This window comes from Macrobrachium nipponense, chromosome 19 (assembly GCF_015104395.2).
Source record: "Macrobrachium nipponense isolate FS-2020 chromosome 19, ASM1510439v2, whole genome shotgun sequence".
Lineage (NCBI taxonomy): Eukaryota > Metazoa > Arthropoda > Malacostraca > Decapoda > Palaemonidae > Macrobrachium > Macrobrachium nipponense.
In genome coordinates this window covers 55,845,233-55,868,548 of record NC_061088.1, presented here as the reverse complement: position 1 = coordinate 55,868,548, position 23,316 = coordinate 55,845,233, and the positions used below count along the sequence as shown (strand labels likewise).

The following is a 23,316-nucleotide window of genomic DNA, read 5'->3' as shown; positions in this document are numbered from 1 at the left end:
ATGTAAAATGTGGTTCAAGATACGAAAAAATCAGGTTACGAAGGCCGCTTCGGAACAGATTAATTTCGTATCCTGAGGCACTACTGCTGTATTAGTAAGGGGGTGTGCGGTAGTTGAATTTGCTATTGGTTTGTATGAATTAATACATTTTGTTTTTTCTTTTTTATTATGGTTTTTGTGTTTATGGGTGAGGGATTGTTTAATGTGTGTTTTTTTTCTATTTTCTTTCAGGCATTTAAAAGTACTCCCCTTTTACCCAGATGCCCACCATTGAAAGCTTGCTCTGTTTCACAGCAAGTATTGGTTAGATATGTTCCTTGGAGGAGAGTAACACTGAAATGATTCAGTGTGTGTAACAGGCAGAAAGAAAAGTGTACACTAAATGCTGGGGAACCCCAAACAGACAAGATAAATAGTATCTTCCAAGTGTGCATTCGCCTAATCTGCCTGTAGTCACTTCAGGAAATCGTAACATATGAAAAGAGATTTAAGGGAAGAGCTCATGGTAGCTTAGTTAAATAGATGGAACAATTCTGTGGAGTGACAATAAGGATTAGATTTAGGGTCTTAAGGTGGTAAGAGTAACTAAATTTAAGTTAGATTAATATTAAAGAATTAGGTTTAGGTCCTTAGGTGGTTGGGGTAATATTAAGTTAGGCTTAGCTGGGTATAGGATGATAAGTTTTTGAAAAATTATAGAGAAAAGAAGATGACGTTTCCATTATGTAGTAGTATTAAGGAAATAAATCAGGTTAAGGAACATCAGTTTCATTTAATACCTCCAAATCTCTTCCCATCGTATTGCCCCAATTGTGTCTATATCAAAAGCCCTTACAATAGCTGATAATGATAATTATGATAACTGAGAAAATACTAGTAATATAACTGTATTATCAGTATTATGCAGTCAGGCTAGGTACAAGTACTACTTGTAGTCTACAGCAGCGTTTTTCAAACCGTGGGTCCCAACTCTTCACTGGGTCGCGATGAAAAAGGAAAGACAAAAAAAGTAGGTGGGTGCAAAGTGTGAATATAAACAACTCTAAATGTTCCACAGCACTCATAAATCATTGCCAGTTTTACTGATTTCTCCCATGACAAGGCAGGCTTTAACAATCAAAACATAAAAGTACATATTATGATGAATTTATTATACATATACAATAAGGATGTTATTTTAGTCGAAGTAACTTGAAGGTTTTGTCCAAAGCAATTGACAAGCTCTCACTTTCTCCCTCTCCCTCTTTTTTTTCCTTGAACCCTTAACTATCAAACAAGTTTGGTTAAATTCTAATAACTAGCAGTCATCAACAACTCCAGCATTCTACAAACAAGCACACACATTAAGTTTAAATGGAATTTGCTTCCTAAAGTCCTGAATCAATAATTTGAATTAAACTTGTTATCTGAAGAAGAAGTTGAATTGCTACATCTTGGTAGTTCCTTCACACTTAAGAATGATTTTGAGAAATTAAATTTGTGCTCATTCTGGATTAAGAACAAAGGGTAATTTCCACTACTAAATTACCCACTACTAAGTAAAAAAAATAAAAGGCTATTCTATTATTATTGCTTTTGCAACTAGTACTTGTGTGAACTGGGATTTTCACTGTTAACTCAAAGACAAAGACAGAAACAGGCTCAACACTGCACCTGTTATGCATGTAGCACTGTCTTCCTCTGTTCCCAACTGGAATCAGGTCCTTATGATAAGACAAGCACAGCCACCTCATTAAATCAGATTTTTTTTAAATCTTTGTGTTGGAATTTCCTTTAAATTTATTGTTTGAAAAATAATAATTTTACATTCATACAAACAGATACATACAATTCCAATATGTGTGGAATATAAAAATAAATATGTATATAAACTGTTGATGCTAAATAAATGAACCTAGTGAATAGTTTGTCTTTGATTTATTATACGTATGTGGGTATAATGGGTCGTAATGCAAAATGTAGTTCTTGCTGTGGGTCGCAGTAAAAAAAAGTTTGAAAAATGCTGGTCTACAGCATCTGGGTAAACATTAATACCACAACTTCACATATACGACCTGTTAACATTTTTCTGGCCCTTATGTGGGAAAAAATAGGGTCTTATGGGTCCAAAAATACATTACTCTAAATATACAGTTAATATATAATCTGTACTATAACATGGATTTTCCAAAACCAAAAATTTATTAAAGCTATATTATTTATCAAATTACATAAAATAAGCCTCAGGATATATAGTAAGCCCAACCCTGTAGCAGCCTTAATAATGAAGAACAGCACCGCTCTCAGGGGGACCGAAGGAAATGTGCACAAATGTAGTTTACAAATTTACTTGTCCAGAGGAGGTGTGTAAAACTTACAGCCAAAACTACATCGGGCACACTACAACGACCCTTCGGAGACGTCTGCTGGCTCATAGAAATCAAGGGGCCATCCATCAACATTACATTGATGTTCACGACAGGAAGCCATCTCTACAAGAGCTCATAGAAGGCACCCAGGTCGTGCACAGAGAAGACAACTACGGTCGCCTCTTAATAACGGAAGCGGTGAGCATCGCTATTCAGAAGCCGACCTTGAACGTCCAACAAGAATCGGACCATATACTCCCCTCCAGCAGGAGAAGGAATATGCAAGCCAACAGGGACCAGACAGCGCGCCCCAATCCACTGAGAACATCGCGGCCCTTGGAAGACATGAGAAGACCCAGCGTCAGCGAAAGTCAAGTAACATCCTTGCTCAGGTCGCTGAGACCCCGCCCAACACGAATCAGCAGCCGTTAACCAACGTAGACCATTTGGACACACACACACACACGCTCACTCACTCAAATTTAAATCATACACATTTATGTATAAACAGAAATTATCTCTTGTACCTTATGCATGCTATAAAATATATACATATATTTTTATTCCTGTATTTAGATTTCTATATTCATTTTCATTCCTGTATGTAATTTTGTAATTTTTATCGGGCGGTCCCCGGCTTACGACGGCTCCGGCTTACGACGTTCCGAGGTTACGACGCTTTTTCTTAAATATTCAATAGAAAATCCGTCCTGGGTTACGACGCTTGTTCCGAGGTTACGACGCTGACGCTTCCGATGCTCCGAGTTAACGACGCTTTTAAAAAACGCATGCTATGATAAAAATCCTTTATAGTTTAGCACAGTATATAATAAAAATATGTTTTTGGTTACATTACAACAAAAATTTTGAGGTTATGATGATTTTCGACACTTTTTTTTTTTTTTCGTATTTTTTGAATTTTTTTAGTGACGCTGCATATGCGGAACTAGTTTGCGAGCGAATGATACACAGCTGGGGATTGCGCAGTTTAAAACAAGTCCAAAAGCGCAAATAATGAAAAAATCATTGCTGTTTCCAGTACATAATTAAAAAAACTAAGTTTCCTGGTTAGATTACAACGCAAAATTCCAAGGTTACTGACGTTTTGTTATGCTTTTTAACGATACCTCATATGCAGAACTAGTTTTTGAGCGGAGGTGCATAAATTAATTAACGCTATTAAACTGTATGGTAAATTGACTGAACAATGACCTCGGACGGTCGAGGACGCTAAGCGTAACAATACCAAAGGACGCCACTTCAATCGCGTGTCTGCCTGAAGTTCAGTCGGTTGTGTGCTAAGAAGTTGCTGAAATTCCTTGCCATTTTCGCAAATTTACAATGGCTCCTAAACGCCAAAGTACTTCCTCCGATGATGGTTCATCCAAGAAGAGGAAGGTCATCACGATGGAGGTAAAATATGACGTGGTGAAGCGTTCGGAGAAGGGAGAAACTAACACGAAATAGGCCGTTGTTTAGGCTTGAGCAGGACCACGGTGGTAACCATTGTGAAGGACAAGGAACGTATTCTGAAGCACGTTAAGGATGCTGCACCGATGAAGTCAACGGTGATAAACGAGAAGCAACGTAGCCAGAGCACTGTTGAAATGGAGAAATTGCTCATGATCTGGCTGGAGGACCAGAACCAGCGACGTGTTCCGGTGAGCTTAAGTGTGATCCAGGGGAAGGCTAGAGCGCTGCATGAGGCAGTAGTGAAAAAGTTTGGCGAAGGCAGTGGTGGTGGTGAATTTTCCGCGAGTAGAGGTTGGTTTAACCGTTTTAAGGCTCGTGCAAATTTGCATAATGTGAAGCTGCAAGGTGAAAGCTGCTAGTGCTGATAGCGAAGCAGCAGAAAGTTTTCCAGGTGGTTTGGCTGAGATAATTAAGATGGTGGTTACACGGCTGACCAAGTCTTTAATGATGGATGGACTGGAATTATTTTGGAAAAGAATGCCAAATCGAACGTACCTTTCCAAGGAGGAAGAAGTCAGCACCTGGCCATAAAGCTGGAAAGGAAGCGACTGACTTTGCTGTTTGGGGGCCAATGCAAGTGGCGATTTGAAACTGAAGCCCTTGCTGGTGTATTTGGCCGAGAATCCCAGGGCATTCAAGGGCATTTTCAAGAGTCAACTCCCTGTGATTTGGAAATCAAACAAGAAGGCTTGGGTTACCTTGATGGTCTTCGAAGATTGGTTCAATGACCATTTCGTGCCAGCAGTGGAACGGTATTTGACTTCGAAGGGTCTGCCTTTTAAGGCCCTCTTAGTCCTGGACAATGCCCCTGGTCACCCTTCAAATTTGAGCGACATGCACCCTAATGTGAAGGTGGTGTACCTCCCACCCAATACCACATCGCTGATACAGCCAATGGGACCAGGGAGTAATAGCTAATTCAAGGCTTACTACCTTAGAAGGACCATACGTTTTGCTTTGAGGGCCATAGAAGCTAACAAGGAGTTGACACTGAAGCATTCTGGAAGGGCTACAACATTGCTGATGCAGTGAAAATATTGCAAGTGCTTGGGACGAGGTGAAGACGACCACTTTAAATGGGGCCTGGAAGAACTGTGTCCACAGTTTGTGCACAGTTTTGAAGGCTTTGACCAGGCAGAAGACGTCGAGACTGTGACGAGGAAGATCGTAGGGCTAAGCAAGAGGCTGAAACTAGATCTTGAACCTGATGATGTAACAGAGCTGCTGGTCTTCCCATGGAGAGGAATTGTCTGCAGAGGACTTACTTGAACTTGAACAGCAAATGATTGAGGAAGAGGAGGCGGCACCAGAGCCAAAACCCAGGTCATTAACTGTGAAAGGCTTGTCAGAGGGTTTTACTCATCTGGAGAGAGCCTTGGCTTCTTTTGAGGCAGAAGACCCTAACGTTGCCAGGTTTGACAAAATAAAACGTGGAATGTTAGACTTAGTAACTTTCTACAAGGAGACCCTGAATGGAGAAGCAGACGAAGAGAAGTGTGCAGTCCAGGCTTGACACTTTCTTTCACAAGTCTCCAGTACCACCACCTCCCACTCCTAGTCCTGGTAAGGAATTCTGAACTGTTTTACTAATTTATGTGTTTACATAGTGTACATATTAAAACATGTGTTAATTTTTTAATGTAACAACTAAATGTAAGAGTAAATTGTAACTTCATTAATTTTCATCATTTGTAATTTTATTGCAGAAGTGGTGACAGTTCCAGATCCCCCTGTACTACCTGTGACAGTTCCAGATCTCCCGTACTACCTGTGACAGTTCCAGATCTCCCTGTACTACCTGTGACAGTTCCAGATCCCCTGTACCTGGACCCTCTGGTGCGCCCTTCCACCTGTACGTGTACAATCAGGTAAGCAATGTTTCATTTTTCCATTTTCATGTTGGAAATTGTTTACACCCTCTACATACATACGTACACTAACTTACATAGTGGTACAATGTGTCTGATGTTGCATAACCTTATTATTTTTTTTTTTTCATTTCAGACCCCTTTGATAGTGACAGCGACCCAGATGACCCTGAGCCTTTCCATGGTTTTGATGCCTCGCCCTATTCATCAGGTAAGGAATCCTTAACAAATTTGTATAAAATGGATAAATTGCTAATAGAAATTTTCATTAAAAGTGATACATATGCTACAATTACATCCACCTTATATATTTATGTACCTCTCATCTCTTTCCAGATCTAGATGTTCCCTCATCAGTTGATACGAGTAGTATCACCATCTCCAGAGCCCAAATCAGTTGATACGAGTAGTATCACCTCTCCCATTCCTTTCAGGTAAAAGAATTCTTTCATTTTTTTTTTATATGTACATACGTATTACACACTAACATATTTTGGGTCAAACAGAAATAACATGTGCAGTAGTTACAGTAGTAACTCTATCATTTTATATATTTTTTATCATTCCAGACTCCCAAGCACCTGCCCATCCTACTCCATAGCCCAGCCACCCACTCATCTACCATATGCCCACCCAGTAAGCAAGCCAATCACTAGAAGGGTTTGGTAGGTTTTATTTTTTTTTATTAATGTTTTTTAATTATTACATATGTAATAACATTGTTTTAATGTACTGTACACATTAAACTTATAAATCATAATGTATTCACATTATCATTTTCCAGGGGGGGGGGGGGGGGGGGGGGACTGGGGCATGCACCTGTGACTTACATAACCAGACCTCTACATAGCCTACATGTCTTCATTTTGCTGAAGGTAAGGAATTCTCAGTTGTGTTTAATGTTTGCATACGTACAATAAATTTTGTACACCTAAGTGGTTACATACTGTCCTTTAATATCATTTCTTCATTCCAGACTGCCCATCATCCTAGCCTGTTATCTGTGATAAAGCACACTAAAGTTAGGTTTGGAATGCATCCTTATCATGAATGCTCTACACCTCCACCTCCATCTCCCACAACCTAGGTAACAGCTTTGAGACTCACTAAAAGTTGGTAAGTTATGTAAGGAATTTCTAAATTAAGTTTTATACTACATGTTATATGTGATATTAAACCCATGTATGGTGCATATTACTGTATGTAACTTACTCTGCATAGAGGACTTACTGACAAAATTATTTTTTGTACATTCCAGAGTCCCCTGAATGATGTAGGCTATGGGGCCACATAAGACTTTGTCCATCCAAGGTTACATTGAACGACAACTTTAAACTAAAAGTAAGGAATTAATTAACATACATTAACTCTTTTAGTACTCTTGATATATCTACATATTAACATATTGCATTCACAGCTTTCTGTAGTGTATATTTTGTACACTAATTTTGTTACTTTTTTTCCTTCCAGAACCAACCATTTTTCACACAACTCCAGGTTGTTACTAACAAATTACTACAAGTGTCATCAAGGGATAACTACAAGTAGAAGCACCATTTGGTTTGGGATGGAAAAACCCTTCAGGAAAGTATACTTATCAAATGTAACATGTAGTGTAACAAAGTATGAACAGTAAGGTTTTTACATACAGTAGTATTACATACGTACATAACTTTTTTTTACAGGAATTTCCAACCAAGTTTGATTATGTACTACATGTTATAAACCACTGTACGTATGGGTTACTGTATGTAACTTACTAAACATAAATACATGACTCACTTTGATACTTTTTTGGTACATTCCAGAAAAAAAAAAAAACCAGGACCACCCCCTCCATGATGCAGGCTATGGGGCCACATAAAACTTTGTCCAGGGTTACTACTACTACATAACATAGCACGACAACAGTAAACTACTACAGTACTAAAGTAAGGAATTATACATAGTAGTAATTAACATACATTAAGTAAGTTTTATACTAAAAAAAAAGTGACCAAGATCTCTCACATGGGTATAAGTGATCAAGGTCCCTCATGGAATTACGTACACTCCCTGCTGAACAGGGGTGTAGACCAATCATTTACAACATGCATACCAGTTTGATATTAAACCACTGTATGGTGCATATTACTGTATGTAACTTACTATGCATAGAGTACTTACTGACAAAATTATCTTTTGTACATTCCAGAACCCCCTGAATGATGTAGGCTATGGGCCACATAAGACTTTGTGCATCCAGGGTTACGTTGAACGACAAATTTAAACTAAAAGTAAGGAATTAATTACATCATTAACTAAGTTTTATACATGTTATATATGTGATATTAAAACCACTGTATGGTGCATATTACTGTATGTAACTTACTATGCATAGAGTACTTACTGACATACTAATTATTTTTTGTACATTCCAGAACCCCCTGAATGATGTAGGCTATGGGGCCACATAAGACTTTGTGCATCCAGGGTTACGTTGAACGACAAATTTAAACTAAAAGTAGGAATTAATTCACATACATTAACTTTTTTACTCTTGATATAACTCAAAGTAAGGAATTATAAACTAAAAGTAAGGAATTAATTAACATACATTAACTCTTTTACTCTTAATATCTATAATTTACATATTGCATTCAGGACTTTGTGTAGTATTTTGTACTAATTGTGTTATACTTTTACCTTCCAGAGCTACCAGACTGGGATTTTAGTGTACTCCAGGATCTACCAAAGGATTAGTGTACTACTATACATGTAATAGTGTTTAGTGTATAATCTAACCTAAGGATTAAGTGTAGTACTACATATTAGTGTACGTACGTATATTAAAGTCAACTAAGGACTTGGTAATAGTACTTCAAGATTGTTCTTTATAGTGTCACAAGAGTTTAATAAAGAATTATACCTTCTCAAGAACCATCCTTGGCATTGAAATAACCACACTACACATTATATATATATATATATATATATATATATATATACATATATATATATATATATATACATATATACATATATATATATATATATATATATATATATATATACATATATGTATATTATATATATATATATATATATATATATATACATAGATATATATATATATATATATATATATTATATATATTTATATTATTATAACTATTATAATATATAATATATAGTTATATATATATATACTATAGATAACATAGTATATATTATATACATATATATATATATACATATATATATATATATATATATATATATATATATATCTACATATATATATAATATATATATATATATATATATACATACATACCATCATACATACATAAATAATATATATTATAATATAATTAGCTATATATATCTATATATATATATATATATCTCATATATATATATATATATTATGATATCTATATCCATATATATCATATATATATATATTATGTATATATATATATGTATATATCTATATATGATATCTATATAGTATATATATATCTATATATTATGTATATATATATGTATCTATATCTGATATATATATATCTATATCTATATATATAATCTATGTCTTTTTATATATATCTATATATATATATAATCATAATATATATATCTATATATATATATAATATATCTATCTATATATATATAATCTATACATATATATATCTAGTATATATCTATGATATATATATCTATATCTTATATTATAATAGATATATATATATCATATATATATATATATATATATCTATATATCTTATATCTTATCTATATATATATCTATATATATATATATATGTAATCTATATTTATATATTCTATATATATATATCTATATTATATCTATAATTATCTATATATATAATCTTATATCTATATATATATCTATATATATATATTGCTATATATATATATGTATATATATATATCTATATGATATTATATATATATAATATATTTTTATATATATATCTATATATAATATAATATATATATCTATATATAAAAATATATATTATATATATATATCGTATAATATATATATATATATATTATATCATATATATATATATCTATATATATATATATATATATATATCTGTATATATATATATCTATATATATATATATATCGTATATATATATATATATATCTATATAGTATATTATATATATCTATATATATGTATATATAGGTATATATATATATATATATTATATCTATATATATATATATATAATATATGTATATATATATATATATATATATATATCATATATATATATCTCTCTAGGTATATATATATATATATATGTTATATATGATGTATATATATATGTATATATATATATATATATATATATATATTATGTATATATATATATATATCTATGTATATATCATTATATCTTATATCTCTATATATATGTATCTATATACTATATATATATATATATTATATATATCTATATCTCTCTATTATATATCTATATATATATCTCTATATATCTATATATACTAGTCTATATATATATTATATATCTATATATATCTATCATATATCTATCTATCTATCTCTATAATATATGTTTTTTTTAAATTTCAAATTATAGACTATATATCTATATATATAGTATATCATATATATATATATATTTTATTATATATTATGTATCTATATATATCTATATATGGTCTATCTATATAATCTTATCTACTAATATAATATATAATTATAATATTCTATAAATATATACTCTATAATGTGTATCTCTCTCTGTCTATATATATATATATCTCTATCTATTATATATATATCTATATCTATATATATATCTCTATCTTATATTATATCTATATCATATATAATTATATTTATATTATAAATTATATTAATAATAATTATATATCTATATATATATCTATATCTATATATATTATATTCTATATATATATATCTATATATCTATATATATTTATATATATACTATATATATATCTAATATATATCTATATCATATATATCCTATATCTATATATATACTATATATATATATTATATATGTTATATATATATCTATATCCTTATATATATTATATATATGTCATATATATATATATCTATATATCTATAAGATAATATATATCTATGTATCTATATCTCTATATCATGATCTATATATATATATCTCTCTGTATCCTATATATATCTATATATATATATATATATATATATGTATATCTCTATATATATATATGTTATATATCTATATATATATATATTTATATTATTATATATAATTATGTATATATATATATATAATATATATATCTATATATATAATGTATTATCTATATATATATATCCTATTATATCTATATCTATATATATATATATATATATGATATATCTATCTATATATATCTATGTATATCTATATATATATCTATATCTATATATATATATTATTTGTCTATCATATCTATATGATATATCATATGTATATATATATATTATGTATATATCTCTATATATATAGATATATATATAATATATATTTTATAATATTTTAATATTTATATGTATATATATATATTCTATGATATCGATGTATTCTCTATTTTATATATATATTATATTATATATAATATATGTATATAATATATTAATTATGTATTAATTATTATATATTATTATGAAATTTTAATATATTTATTTATTTCTCTATCTATATATGTATATATATATATTATATATATATATATTACTCTCTATTATAATACTATAATCTGTATATATCTCTAGTATTTATATTTATATTAATTCTCTATGTATCTAACTATATATCTATCTCTCTGTACTCATATATGTCTCTTTATATGTATCTATATATATATATCTATATATAATATATCTTTTTATATTATCTTATCTCACCTGTCATAGTCTCTATATCTATACTCTATATGTACTCGATATATCTATGTTATCTTCTATATCTATATGTCTATCTAATAAAAAATTAAAATCTCTAGTATCTATATCTCAATTATCTGTACTTATATCCTATGATCTGGTATATATATTATCTGTATCATATATATCTTATGTATATATCTATTTCATATTATCTATCTCTATATCTATATCTCATGTCCTATCATCTCTATGTATACTATTTATCTCTGTCTATATATATCTATCTATATATATCAATATACTCTATATGTCTATATATCTACATATATATCTATCTATATGTATCTATCGTATGTATATATATATATATGGTAACTGTATTCTATATATGTATATTATACTATCCTGTCTCTCGTCTATTTAATCTTCGGTATCCTCTCTATATATCTATATAATCTGGTATAATAATGTAGGGTATATATATATAATGTATATCTTCAATAGGTATAATATTTATATATAATATGCACTAGTATCTATATCTATGTATATATATTATATATGTATATGTTAATTATCTATGTCTTTATATCTATTATTGTATGTATTCTATATCTCATATATGTAATCTATGTATCTATAATGTACTATTCTATCGCATGTATATCCACTATCTGTATCTAATAATGTAATTCTGTCTATTCTTCTGAATCTAGCTCATATCTGTCTATCTATACATATGTATATTCATATACATCGATGTATCATTTATCCTCTCTCATAATGTATATCTATATATATATATGTCTCTATGTATATATCTAGATCTGTATCTAGACTGTAATAGATTATACTCATCTGTTCTATCCTTATATCTAGCTATATCTATATATCTCTCTTATAATATACTCTATGTATATATATATATCTTATATCCTCTGTTCTTTATTATCATATCTCTCTATCGTCTAATCTATCTGATTTATCTTCTCTCTCTATCGATACGCTCTTATATTCTCTTCTCCACTTTCTTCCAAAAACCATACTGTCATATCTCTCTCATGCTATTCATCATATATATATATATATTCTAATCGTCTGCTCCTCTCTTATATACGTATCATATATTCTTGCTATTGTCATAATCTATCTATCTCTATTCTCCTGTAATCTATCTATAGCTAATATATATCTTCTCCTCCTTACTTCTCTATCCTCTATTCTGATACTCTCTCCATAGTCTCTATCTCTTCTACCTCTCTCTCTCTCTCTCTGTCTCTCTCTCCTCTCTCTCTTGCTCTCTATCTCTACTATCCTCCCTCTCTCTCTCTCTACTCGTCTATCTCTCTCTCGTCTATCCTATCTCTGTCTTTCCTCTCTACTCTCTCTCTCTTTCTCTTCTCTATGTCGGCTCTCTCCTCATCGCCTCTCTATACTCTCTCTATATATTTCTATCTCCCTATCTCTCTATATCTCTTCGTCTCTCTAGCTCATCCTTCTCATCCCTCTATCTCTCTTTCAGCTCTATCCTCTCTCTCTTAAGCTCTATCTCGTATCTCTCTCTCCCTCTATTCTCTAATATACGTATCTCTCGCTCCTCCCATCTCTCTCTTCTCTATTCTCTCTAATATTCTAATTCTAATATATTCTGTCTATCCTCTATGTAGCTCTATCTCTCTAATCTATTACTATACTCTCTATCTAACTCTCGTATCATCTATACTCGTACTCTACACATTATATAGTCTCTCTATCCTCCCCCTAGATCAAGCTATATTCTCTCTCTCTCTATATATATCTCTATATTTCTCTATCCTTATCTATTCCTCATATCCCTCTCCATCTATATCCCCTATCATATACTACTATCTACTCTGTCATATATCTTATCATATCTCTCTTATATCTTATCTACACAGTACGTCCTCGGGTTACGCCGGTCTCGACTTACGATGTTTCGTGGGTTACGAACGCGCCCCCATAAAAAATATAAAAAATAATATTTTTGCGGTCGTTCCGTCTTTACGCGGATTTAGCGTCGTAAGCAACGTAAACAAACGCGAACTAGTTCCGGGCGCACGGCGGAAGAATACGCTTTGTGGGGGAGAGGACGGCGTCGCTTCGCTACGCTCATCCTACCCATACGCCATTTTGGTTGTTTACACTGCCTCTCTCTCCCTCGTGTTGTATCGTTTTTGTAACTTTTTGCTCTTTGTTATGGCTCCCAAGCGCAAGGCGACTCTTCTGATGGTAGTGCATCGAAGAAAAGATAGGCCATCACCATGGAAATTAAAGTGGACATTATAAAGCGATCTGAGAAGGGAGAAACGCCAACAAACATTGGCCGCTCGCTTGGCCTTAGCCGTTCGACCGTTGCTACCATTATCAAAAGTAAAGAGCGCATCGTTGAACATGTGAAAGGATCTGCTCCTATGAAAGCGACAGTGACAACTAAGCAGCGTAGTGGTTCTAATAATTGAAATGAAAGGTTATTGGTGCAACTTCTGGAGGTTCTTTTTCTCTTCACTAACCTCCCCCAGTCTCTCCAGCACCGCACTTCCTCTCCAGTGTGCAAGCCATCAATTAATAAGGTAAGGAATTGTTCTCTCGTTGTTATTGATAGGTATTTACAATTAATCATGTGGTATTTTTCAATGTTCCGACTTACGCTGAAAATCGTGTTACGACGCATCTTAAGAACGGATCAACGTCGTAACTCGAGGACCCCCTGTGTTATGTATTTATGTATTTATGTATGTATGTATGTGTATGTATGTATGTATGTAATGTATATGTATGTATATATATATATATATATATATATATATATATATATATATATATATATATTCTATATATATAATATAATATATATATTACACGTAAGTCCTCGGGTTACGCCGTCTCGCTACGATGTTTCGTGGTTTTACGAACGCGCCCCCCATAAAATATAAAAAAATGAATATTTTTGCGTCGTTCCGTCTTACGCGTTTTGGGAGCGTTCGTAAGCAACGTAAACAACGCGAAACTAGTTCCGGCGCCGGGCACGGCGGAAGAATACGCTTTGGTGGGGGAGAGGACGGCGTCGCTTCGCTACGCTCATTCCTCGCCCATACGCCATTTTGTTTGTTTACACTGGCCTCTCTCTCCCTCGTGTTGTATCGTTTTTGTAACTTTTTGTGCTCTTTGTTATGGCTCCCAAGCGCAAGGCGGACTCTTCTGATGTAGTGCATCGAAGAAAAGATAGGCCCAATCACATGGAAATTAAAGTGGACATTATAAAGCGATCTGAGAAGGGAGAAACGCCAACAAACATTGCGACTCGCTTGGCCTTAGCCGTTCGACCGTTGCTACCATTATCAAAGATAAAGAGCGCATCGTTGAACATGTGAAAGGATCTGCTCCTATGAAAGCGACAGTGATAACTAAGCAGCGTAGTGGTCTAATAATATTGAAATGGAAAGGTTATTGTGCAACTTCTGGAGGGTTCTTTTTCTCTTCACTAACCTCCCCCAGTCTCTCCAGCACCGCAGCTTCCTCTCCAGTGTGCAAGCCAATCAAATTAATAAAGGTAAGGAATTGTTCTCCTCGTTGTTATTGATAGGTATTTACATTAAATCATGTGGTATTTTTCAATGTTCCGACTTACGCTGAAAAATCGTGTTACGACGCATCTTAAGAACGGATCACGCGTAACTCGAGGACCCCCCTGTATGTGTATGTATGTATGTATGTATGTATGTATGTTATGTATGTTTATAATATATATATATATATATATATATATATATATATATATATATATATATATATATATACAGTAAGTCCTCGGGTTACGCCGGTCTCGACTTACGTGTTTCGTGGTTACGAACGCGCCCCCTCCAAAAATAAAAATAAAAAATAAAATATTGTGCGTCGTTCCTCTTACGCGGTTTTAGCGTCGTAAGCAACGTAACAAACGCGAACTAGTTCCGGGCGCACGGCGGAAGAATAGCTTTGTGGGGGAGAGGACGGCGTCGCTTCGCTACGCTCATTCCTCGCCCATACGCCATTTTGGTTGTTTACACTGCCTCTCTCTCCCTCGTGTTGTATCGTTTTTGTAACTTTTTGCTCTTTGTTATGGCTCCCAAGCGCAAGGCGACTCTTCTGATGGTAGTGCATCGAAGAAAAGATAGGCCATCACCATGGAAATTAAAGTGGACATTATAAAGCGATCTGAGAAGGGAGGAAGAAACGCCAACAAACATTGGCCGCTCGCTTGGCCTTAGCCGTTCGACCGTTGCTACCATTATCAAGATAAAGAAGCGCATCGTTGAACATGTGAAAGGGATCTGCTCCTATGAAAGCGACAGTGATAACTAAGCAGCGTAGGTGGTCTAATAATTGAATGGAAAGGTTATTGGTGCAACTTCTGGAGGTTCTTTTCTCTTCACTAACCTCCCCAGTCTCTCCAGCACCGCAGCTTCCTCTCCAGTGTGCAAGCCAATCAAATTAATAAAGGTAAGGAATTGTTTCTCTCGTTGTTATTGATAGGTATTTACCTTAATCATGTGTATTTTTCAATGTTCCGACTTACGCCTGAAAATCGTGTTACGACGCATCTCAGAGCGGATCAACGTCGTACTCGAGGACAACCCCTGTATGTATGTATGTATTTTTATGTATGTTAGGTATTATGTATGTATGTATGTTTATGTATATATATGTATGTATGTATTTATGTATGTATGGTATTGTATGTATGATATATATATATATATATATATATATATATATATATATATATATATTATTCCTTGTTTTCTCCCTCTCCATTGAAGAGTCTTGCATTTTTTTCCTCTCGATATGACGAGGTACAGGTGGAGGAGGGAGACGTCTGCCCTTACTGCTGATGGGCTGCCGTGTGCGGATTTTCCACCGGATATCTCCGAAATGCTTACATCACATTCTCGTAATATTTGATCCGTTTCATATTAGCCGTTATATAGAGTTTTTTTATATGAGAATGTGCGCAATTTCATGTAGAATACAACAAAAACTAATTGAAGGTCGTAGCTTTTCTCATTTTTGAAATATTTGCATATAAATCACGATAAATAGAAAAAATCGAAGTTCGATCAACTTTGACTACCAAAATGGCCGAAAAACGCAATTGTAAGCTAAAACTCTTACAGTCTAGTAATCTTCAATCATTTATCTTCATTTTGAAACAAATTCAAAATATGTAGCACAATATTTCGATTTATGGTGAATTAAAAAAAAAAAAATTCCTTTCCCTTAGCGCGCGGATTCTCCGCCGCAAATCTCCGAAACGTTTACTTCGCATTCTCGTAATATTTGCTCCGTTTCATATTAGCCGTTATATAGTTTTATATATGAAAATGTGCGCAATTTCATGTAGAATACAACAACAAATAATTAAAGGTCGTAGCTTTTCATGCCGCAAATCTCCGAAATGCTTACTTCGCATTCTCGTAATATTTGCTCCATTTCAAATTAGCCGTTTCATAGTTTTATATATGAAAATGTGTGCAATACTATGTAGAATACAACAAAAAATAATTGAAGGTCGTAGCTTTTCTGATTTTTGAAATATTTGCATATAAATAACGATAAATAAAAAAAAATTTACATTCGGTCAACTTTAACTCGACCTAAATGGTCGAAAAATGCAATTGTAAGCTAAAACTCTTACAGTATAGTGATATTCAATCATTTATCTTTATTTTGAAACAAATTGGAAGTCTCTACAACAATATTTCGATTTATGGTGAATTTTTGAAAAAACATTTTTTTACGTAAGCGCATTACAAATTCATGCATCATTTTGTGGTAATATTTTCTCTGTGTTGCCTTGATCGTTTTACAATGTGTTATATACCAAAATGATCGCAATTTAGTGTACAATACAATTGCCTCAATCCTTCATCGAGGCGGACAATGCCTTCCACCAATGTATCAGACGAGGTTGCCAACTCACTATTCTTCGTTCTTTTAATAGGAGCCTTTTCATCTTTCCTCCGTATTTTAAACGATCTTACCGGCGAAACCGGTATCTGTGCTCCATCCTTTGCTGCACTTTTCGCCCCAAACGTCGATTTCGCCAATGACATTGTAGTCTTTCTTAGACTCTTTGTAGTCTCTACTGGCAACTCCGCGTCGGCCACTAGCCCAGCGACCGTCGACTCACTCGCTCGTTCGGACTCTTGTAAATGGCTTCGTCCGCTAGCTTTGAGCTTACCAGCCACTGACTTCTTGCCTTTCTTGCTGACTGGGATGTGACAGTCCTGGCCCGAAGATGATGAAGAATTCACTCTTCTCCTCTTGGCCCGAGGATCAGTCACGAAATCCCGTATCCTCCAACGCTTGACTGGTACACGCCGTGACGACATCGAATTTAGCAATGACGCCGAGCTAGAGGAAGAAGACGAAGAAGAAGACGTATCACGCATTTTCTTTTTGTCTTTCTTATTAATTTTCTTCTCTAGATCCTGTAATTTCTTCATTACAGTGTGTGCTACCAAGTCAGAAAGCGTATTTAGGTCCGGAGGCAGCGAAGTAGACCGAGAAGCATTAGGCTGTGACGTCATCGCGTCTGCCATGTCGGTGTGTGACATCGGTTGTTACGTCACCAATCTTGTAGGGAGAGACTGGGCGGCTGCTGCTGGCATCCCTGCGTTTGCAGCAAAACTACCTCCAACGTTCTGTATCGCCGTAAACATTGAAGTTGTTGGCGTGGCCGCGGCATTATTTCCCATAAAGTGCAAGCCGGGGGATGAGGAATATTCAACGCTGCCAGACTCTGCTGGAATTGTGATGCCATATAATGCGACAGCAAACCTTCCAAGGTTGGTACGCCTGGTAGGCCTAGCGCTGCCCATGTACCTTCCCATCCATCCTGTTTGCGTCGGGAACCAACACCTGGAACAAAGATGGCAATTCTCTCTCCCCCACCCCGGCTGGGAACAACGGAGCGTAAATATTATGCATAAAATTACACAAAACCCCTCCTGGAGTTTCCGATAATGAACCGCTAGGAGAAACCGAAGGGGTAAGGGACAAACCAAAGTCAAAGGCAGGTGGCGAAACATATGGAGCTGTCTGGTGTATTGCCGCTACAAAAGAAGCCGGCAACGCTTGGTCATTCAAAGATGGCGTCGACTCCTTTCTTTTGTACTGGCCTTTCTCATAAAACTTCCTCCACTGTTCCACCGACCAACCGCGACAAACAGAATAAGGATTAGTAATCGTACATACACTTTCTCTGCACCTACTACACGTTAGATGAGGATCCGTCTCACCACTTACACACTCTTACAGCTCACATCCACACTGAGCACACTAAGAGAAAGAGAATTAATAAGAAAAATGAAAGTGAAATGGATAAAAACGGGCAAACTAAAACCAGCTTTAAACAGATAGACAGTAAACACATCCTATCTTAAAGGTGGTAGAAAGATAACTGGTGGGTCACAGGATGCTAAGGGCATTCTGGGTAACATATGCCCCATGACCTGGTATAGATGCCAATAGTCCCTGGATCTCACAAGTTTAATTTTAATTTCACCGGTTTCCAGCTTGGCGCTAGTAAATCCTAATGTTAAGACCGAAGGTTCGTTTCGTATATGAACAAGTAAACATTCCAATGCCACCTAGTGAGAAACAGATTACAGAGACAGTCCTAGTGGGTTAGTCAAGAATTACTTCTTTTATCTGTATGCTGATCACATCTAATGGAGCAAAGATACAAGCTAATTTCAAAAATACTTAAGATTCATTCCAAATACTAATACCATATACAGTGTTCCCCCCGTATTCGTGGGGGATGTGTACCAGGGACCCCCCCCACAAATAGCGCAAACCCGCGAATAGTTAGAGAGATAATAACTCCTTACGATACCAATAGATTGAAATGAACTTCTATAGGCAACACTTATTTCCCCTCCCATAAATACACATATCTATTCCATAGAAGGGAGAAAGAGAGGACTGAAAAGTTATGTTTATCTGTATATCAATTCTTTTGCTGAGAGAGAGAGAGAGAGAGAGAGAGAGAGAGAGAGAGAAACACCCAAAATATATATACGTACGTACGTACTTCTAACACTTACAGCCAAGAGAGAGAGAGAGAGAGAGAGAGAGAGAGAGAGAGAGAGAGAGAGAGAGAGAGAGAGAGAGAGAGAGAGAGATTGTCCTTACAGTATTTAAAAGAGTGAAATGGAAAGATTATTGTATTTAAAATACTCACATATGAATTTTGTAATTACATTTATAGTATTATTATTACACATATAGTATTATTATTTGAAAATATTAATAATAATAAAATCATTACATGCATGTCATGTACCATAAAAAGAATATCCTCAGAGAGAGAGAGAGAGAGAGAGAGAGAGAGAGAGAGAGAGAGAGAGAGAGCATAAAACCATTAAATTTGTTGACCATTGTATGGCAGTTTCCCAGGTCCGAGCGTCACTGGAGTTACGAGAAGGTAAGGAAATTGATACAGAAAAAGACGAAGGGAAGAATTTTCATTAATCAGTATTAATATTTGAAAATTAGTAAATCATTTTTGTACCATAAAAATGCATTTAGTCATGAAAATAACATCAAAATACACTAATTGGCGGTGATTTTCGCCGGAAAATCCCGTGAATAGGAGAATCCCCTGCAAATAGTGGGTAGATAGGGTCCAGAGAGAAATCCGCGAATCAGTGAGTCCACGAATCCAGAGAACGCGTATACAGGGGGAACACTGTATACTCTCAAATATATTACTTACTTTTTCTTATTATGACTGTCGATACACGTAGCAATGCAAATTTTTCGGTGTATACCAACACCTACAGTTCCCTGGACTACTGACTTCCTGATGCTTATGTCATCCTTAAGGCACTGTACAAAAAAAAAGAGGAAAAAAGTTATTTATTTTCAACACAAAGAAGGGCAATTGCTAACATGCACAAAAGGGAACAATAACAAAAACAAGGATGACAATGTGTTTGACCAGAGAAAAAATAGTTACTGGATGATTTATCAACTTCGAGAGAGAGAGAGAGAGAGAGAGAGAGAGAGAGAGAATTATGCATTTCTGACAATTTTGGTGAACAATGAGTTACAATGCAAGGTAACCTACAATATTTACATATTATATATCTGATTTCTTATTATTACTACATTTATCTTGTCAAAAAAGTTATGCGCGTTTTACTTAATACTGTCAACATTCTTGGGAGATTAATTTCTTGTCTAAGGGTAGGAAGAAATATCGTAAAATTGTTGACCTCATATCAGGATAAAATAGAGGAGGTTGAGCATACTTTTAATACCCTTGACTTATAATTTATGCATTACTGAAACTTGCAACAGTCCTAAACATCTGATGCAAGTGGCAATGGGTCAAAATGAGGTACTACAAGAATCCAATGGAATAAATGTAATGGAAAAATGCCCCCCAAAAAATTCAGTCTTATACTATTACAGTCATACCCTGCACTTATGCAAGGTTTGATCCCAGACCCCTTGTGTAAGGCAAATTTTCACAAAAGTTTGGTAAGGTCTCTAAAAATGCTAATAAGTGCTTATTTCTAGAATCTAAACACTATATATGACCCTAACCATACTCTCTTAGTATTAAATTACATTAAAGTTACTGTAATTTCATTTAAAAGTTAGCTTACTATATTACCCTTAATGGCACCTGTTAGGTATATATTGGGGCCATTTATCTATTATCGGTGCCAATAACCAGAAATCAGCGATAGACATGCACCATAAAACTAAATCACCGATAACTGAGGCCACCGATAACTGGGGACTGCCTGTATTAGTAAAATAATACACTATATTATCACCCTCACTGTCATTAAATCAAAATATAAAATAGACCATTGTAATAATGTGTGTCTGCACAAATACGTACCTATAGCCTGAACAATTCAATATACAGGCAGTTCCCGGTTATCAGCGGACTTGGTTATTGGCGATCCGGTTTTATGGTATTCATCTAGCACCATAAAATTGGCTATTTATGGTACCATAACAGGCTGAGTTCCAGTTATCAACACCATAAAGTGCCGCCTTATGGCACCATAAGTGCGATAAATTGCCAAGTTTTGGTTAATGGCGTTTTTCACTTATTGGCACACTCGGGAACAGAAACTGCAATCCCCCCCCCCCACCCCCCCCCATAACTGGGGACTGCATGTACACCTATGCCAGAGACTAGCCACTGAGTATTATACAGATTAAACACTGAACAGTATCAATACATACTATAACAATCAACATAAATGGATTTTGTAAGTAAAATGACAGTTTCATAACCATTATCTTAAATATAGCTGTAATGGCCTATTTGAATTTTGCAAATGGATACTAGGAGTGTAACACCTGGGCTAGCCTAGGTCTATAGCTCAACACAGCCTACATAATTTTATCTTGTGCATGGTAATATAATATGGTAACAACTGACAAAGAAGTTGCTGTATAAAAATACATTAATCGTTACAAAACAGGATAGGCTGTGGGTAAACACAAGTAGGCTATACATATGCCTAATGAACTGTTATTTACAAGGAAGAGAATATATTGGGGTGGCATTTTTTCAAAATGTATTCATGCAGTACATTTTGTTACAAACATGGGGAAAAAAGGTAGCTAATTGCCTTTTGCTTGAAGTTTTCAGTTTAACCCTTAACGGACAGGCACCATCATATATCACAAACAGTTTTGGGTGGTGGACAGGCTAACTCACAGAGTATCAATATTAGGTGCCATACAATTTGGATGAATTAGCACAAAAGATGTTCAGGGCACTTCATTGTCAATAAATGACTTGTGGCAACTGTGGTTTCTTGGCTCGGGGAGTCGGGAGTCAGAGATAGCATTCAGTATGATTTTAGACTTGTGGGAAATGTTTCACTGCTGTCTGTCCTATGATGTCTTTTTATTTATTTACTCAAAAATATACCCAGGGATAGCTGTTGGTTTTAGTTCTTATCTTTTATGATAGTATGTCAGCTTTAATTGTAATTATGCATAAGAATACTAGAAAAAACATGTTTACCTGCCAAAAAGTTACTGCATCTCATAAGTCTCATAAATATTTGACCACAAATATATTCAGAATTTGTAACTGATTTTAGTTCTTATATATGATATGATATTATGTGGGCTGTAATTATAATTTTACAAAGTACAATAAAATTAATTATTAGAAAAAACATGTAAACTTTGTAAAATTTAGGAGTGTCTTGTAAAAGAGAACCCACACAGAGTTGTAAATAGTCACTTTCTACTTCCCGTGGAAGGTAGAGAAAATTTGTTAGAATTTTTTTCTTACACTATTGCATAACCTCTTTCCACTTATATTTTTTTTCTTAAATTGGCCAACCTTTAAGTTTGCCTGGTCTGGGGGGTGTGTGCATGATATATATCTAATCCATCCCTTAGGGTTAAAGTGTGATGGTTGTTGTCTATAAGCATACTGATTGTTTACGGTTATGTGGTAATGACAAGGTTAGGTGAGCTGCCCTTGAACTCCCATAGATTTTTTTAATAGCAATTAAGCAGATTTTGCCCCATATCTGACAGACCTTTGACTCTATTATTAATTTGGATAACTGAAGGGTTACAGTATGGTCTGGTGTTCTTGGGTAAGGGAGTGTGTCAAACAATTAAGTGCCAGATAAC

The 23,316-nt window shown here is 34.2% G+C and overlaps 1 protein-coding gene across 1 annotated transcript in view; it reads right to left on the bottom strand.

The window, feature by feature from the left end:
* LOC135217133 (CCR4-NOT transcription complex subunit 10-A-like) overlaps window positions 1–23,316 on the bottom strand; it is a gene marked incomplete in the record, with an annotated part of 352,258 nt that overhangs the window by 135,360 nt on the left and 193,582 nt on the right. Inside the window, 1 exon segment of the mRNA XM_064252844.1 lies at window positions 20,405–20,517. Coding sequence (XP_064108914.1) covers window positions 20,405–20,517 — 113 coding nt within the window.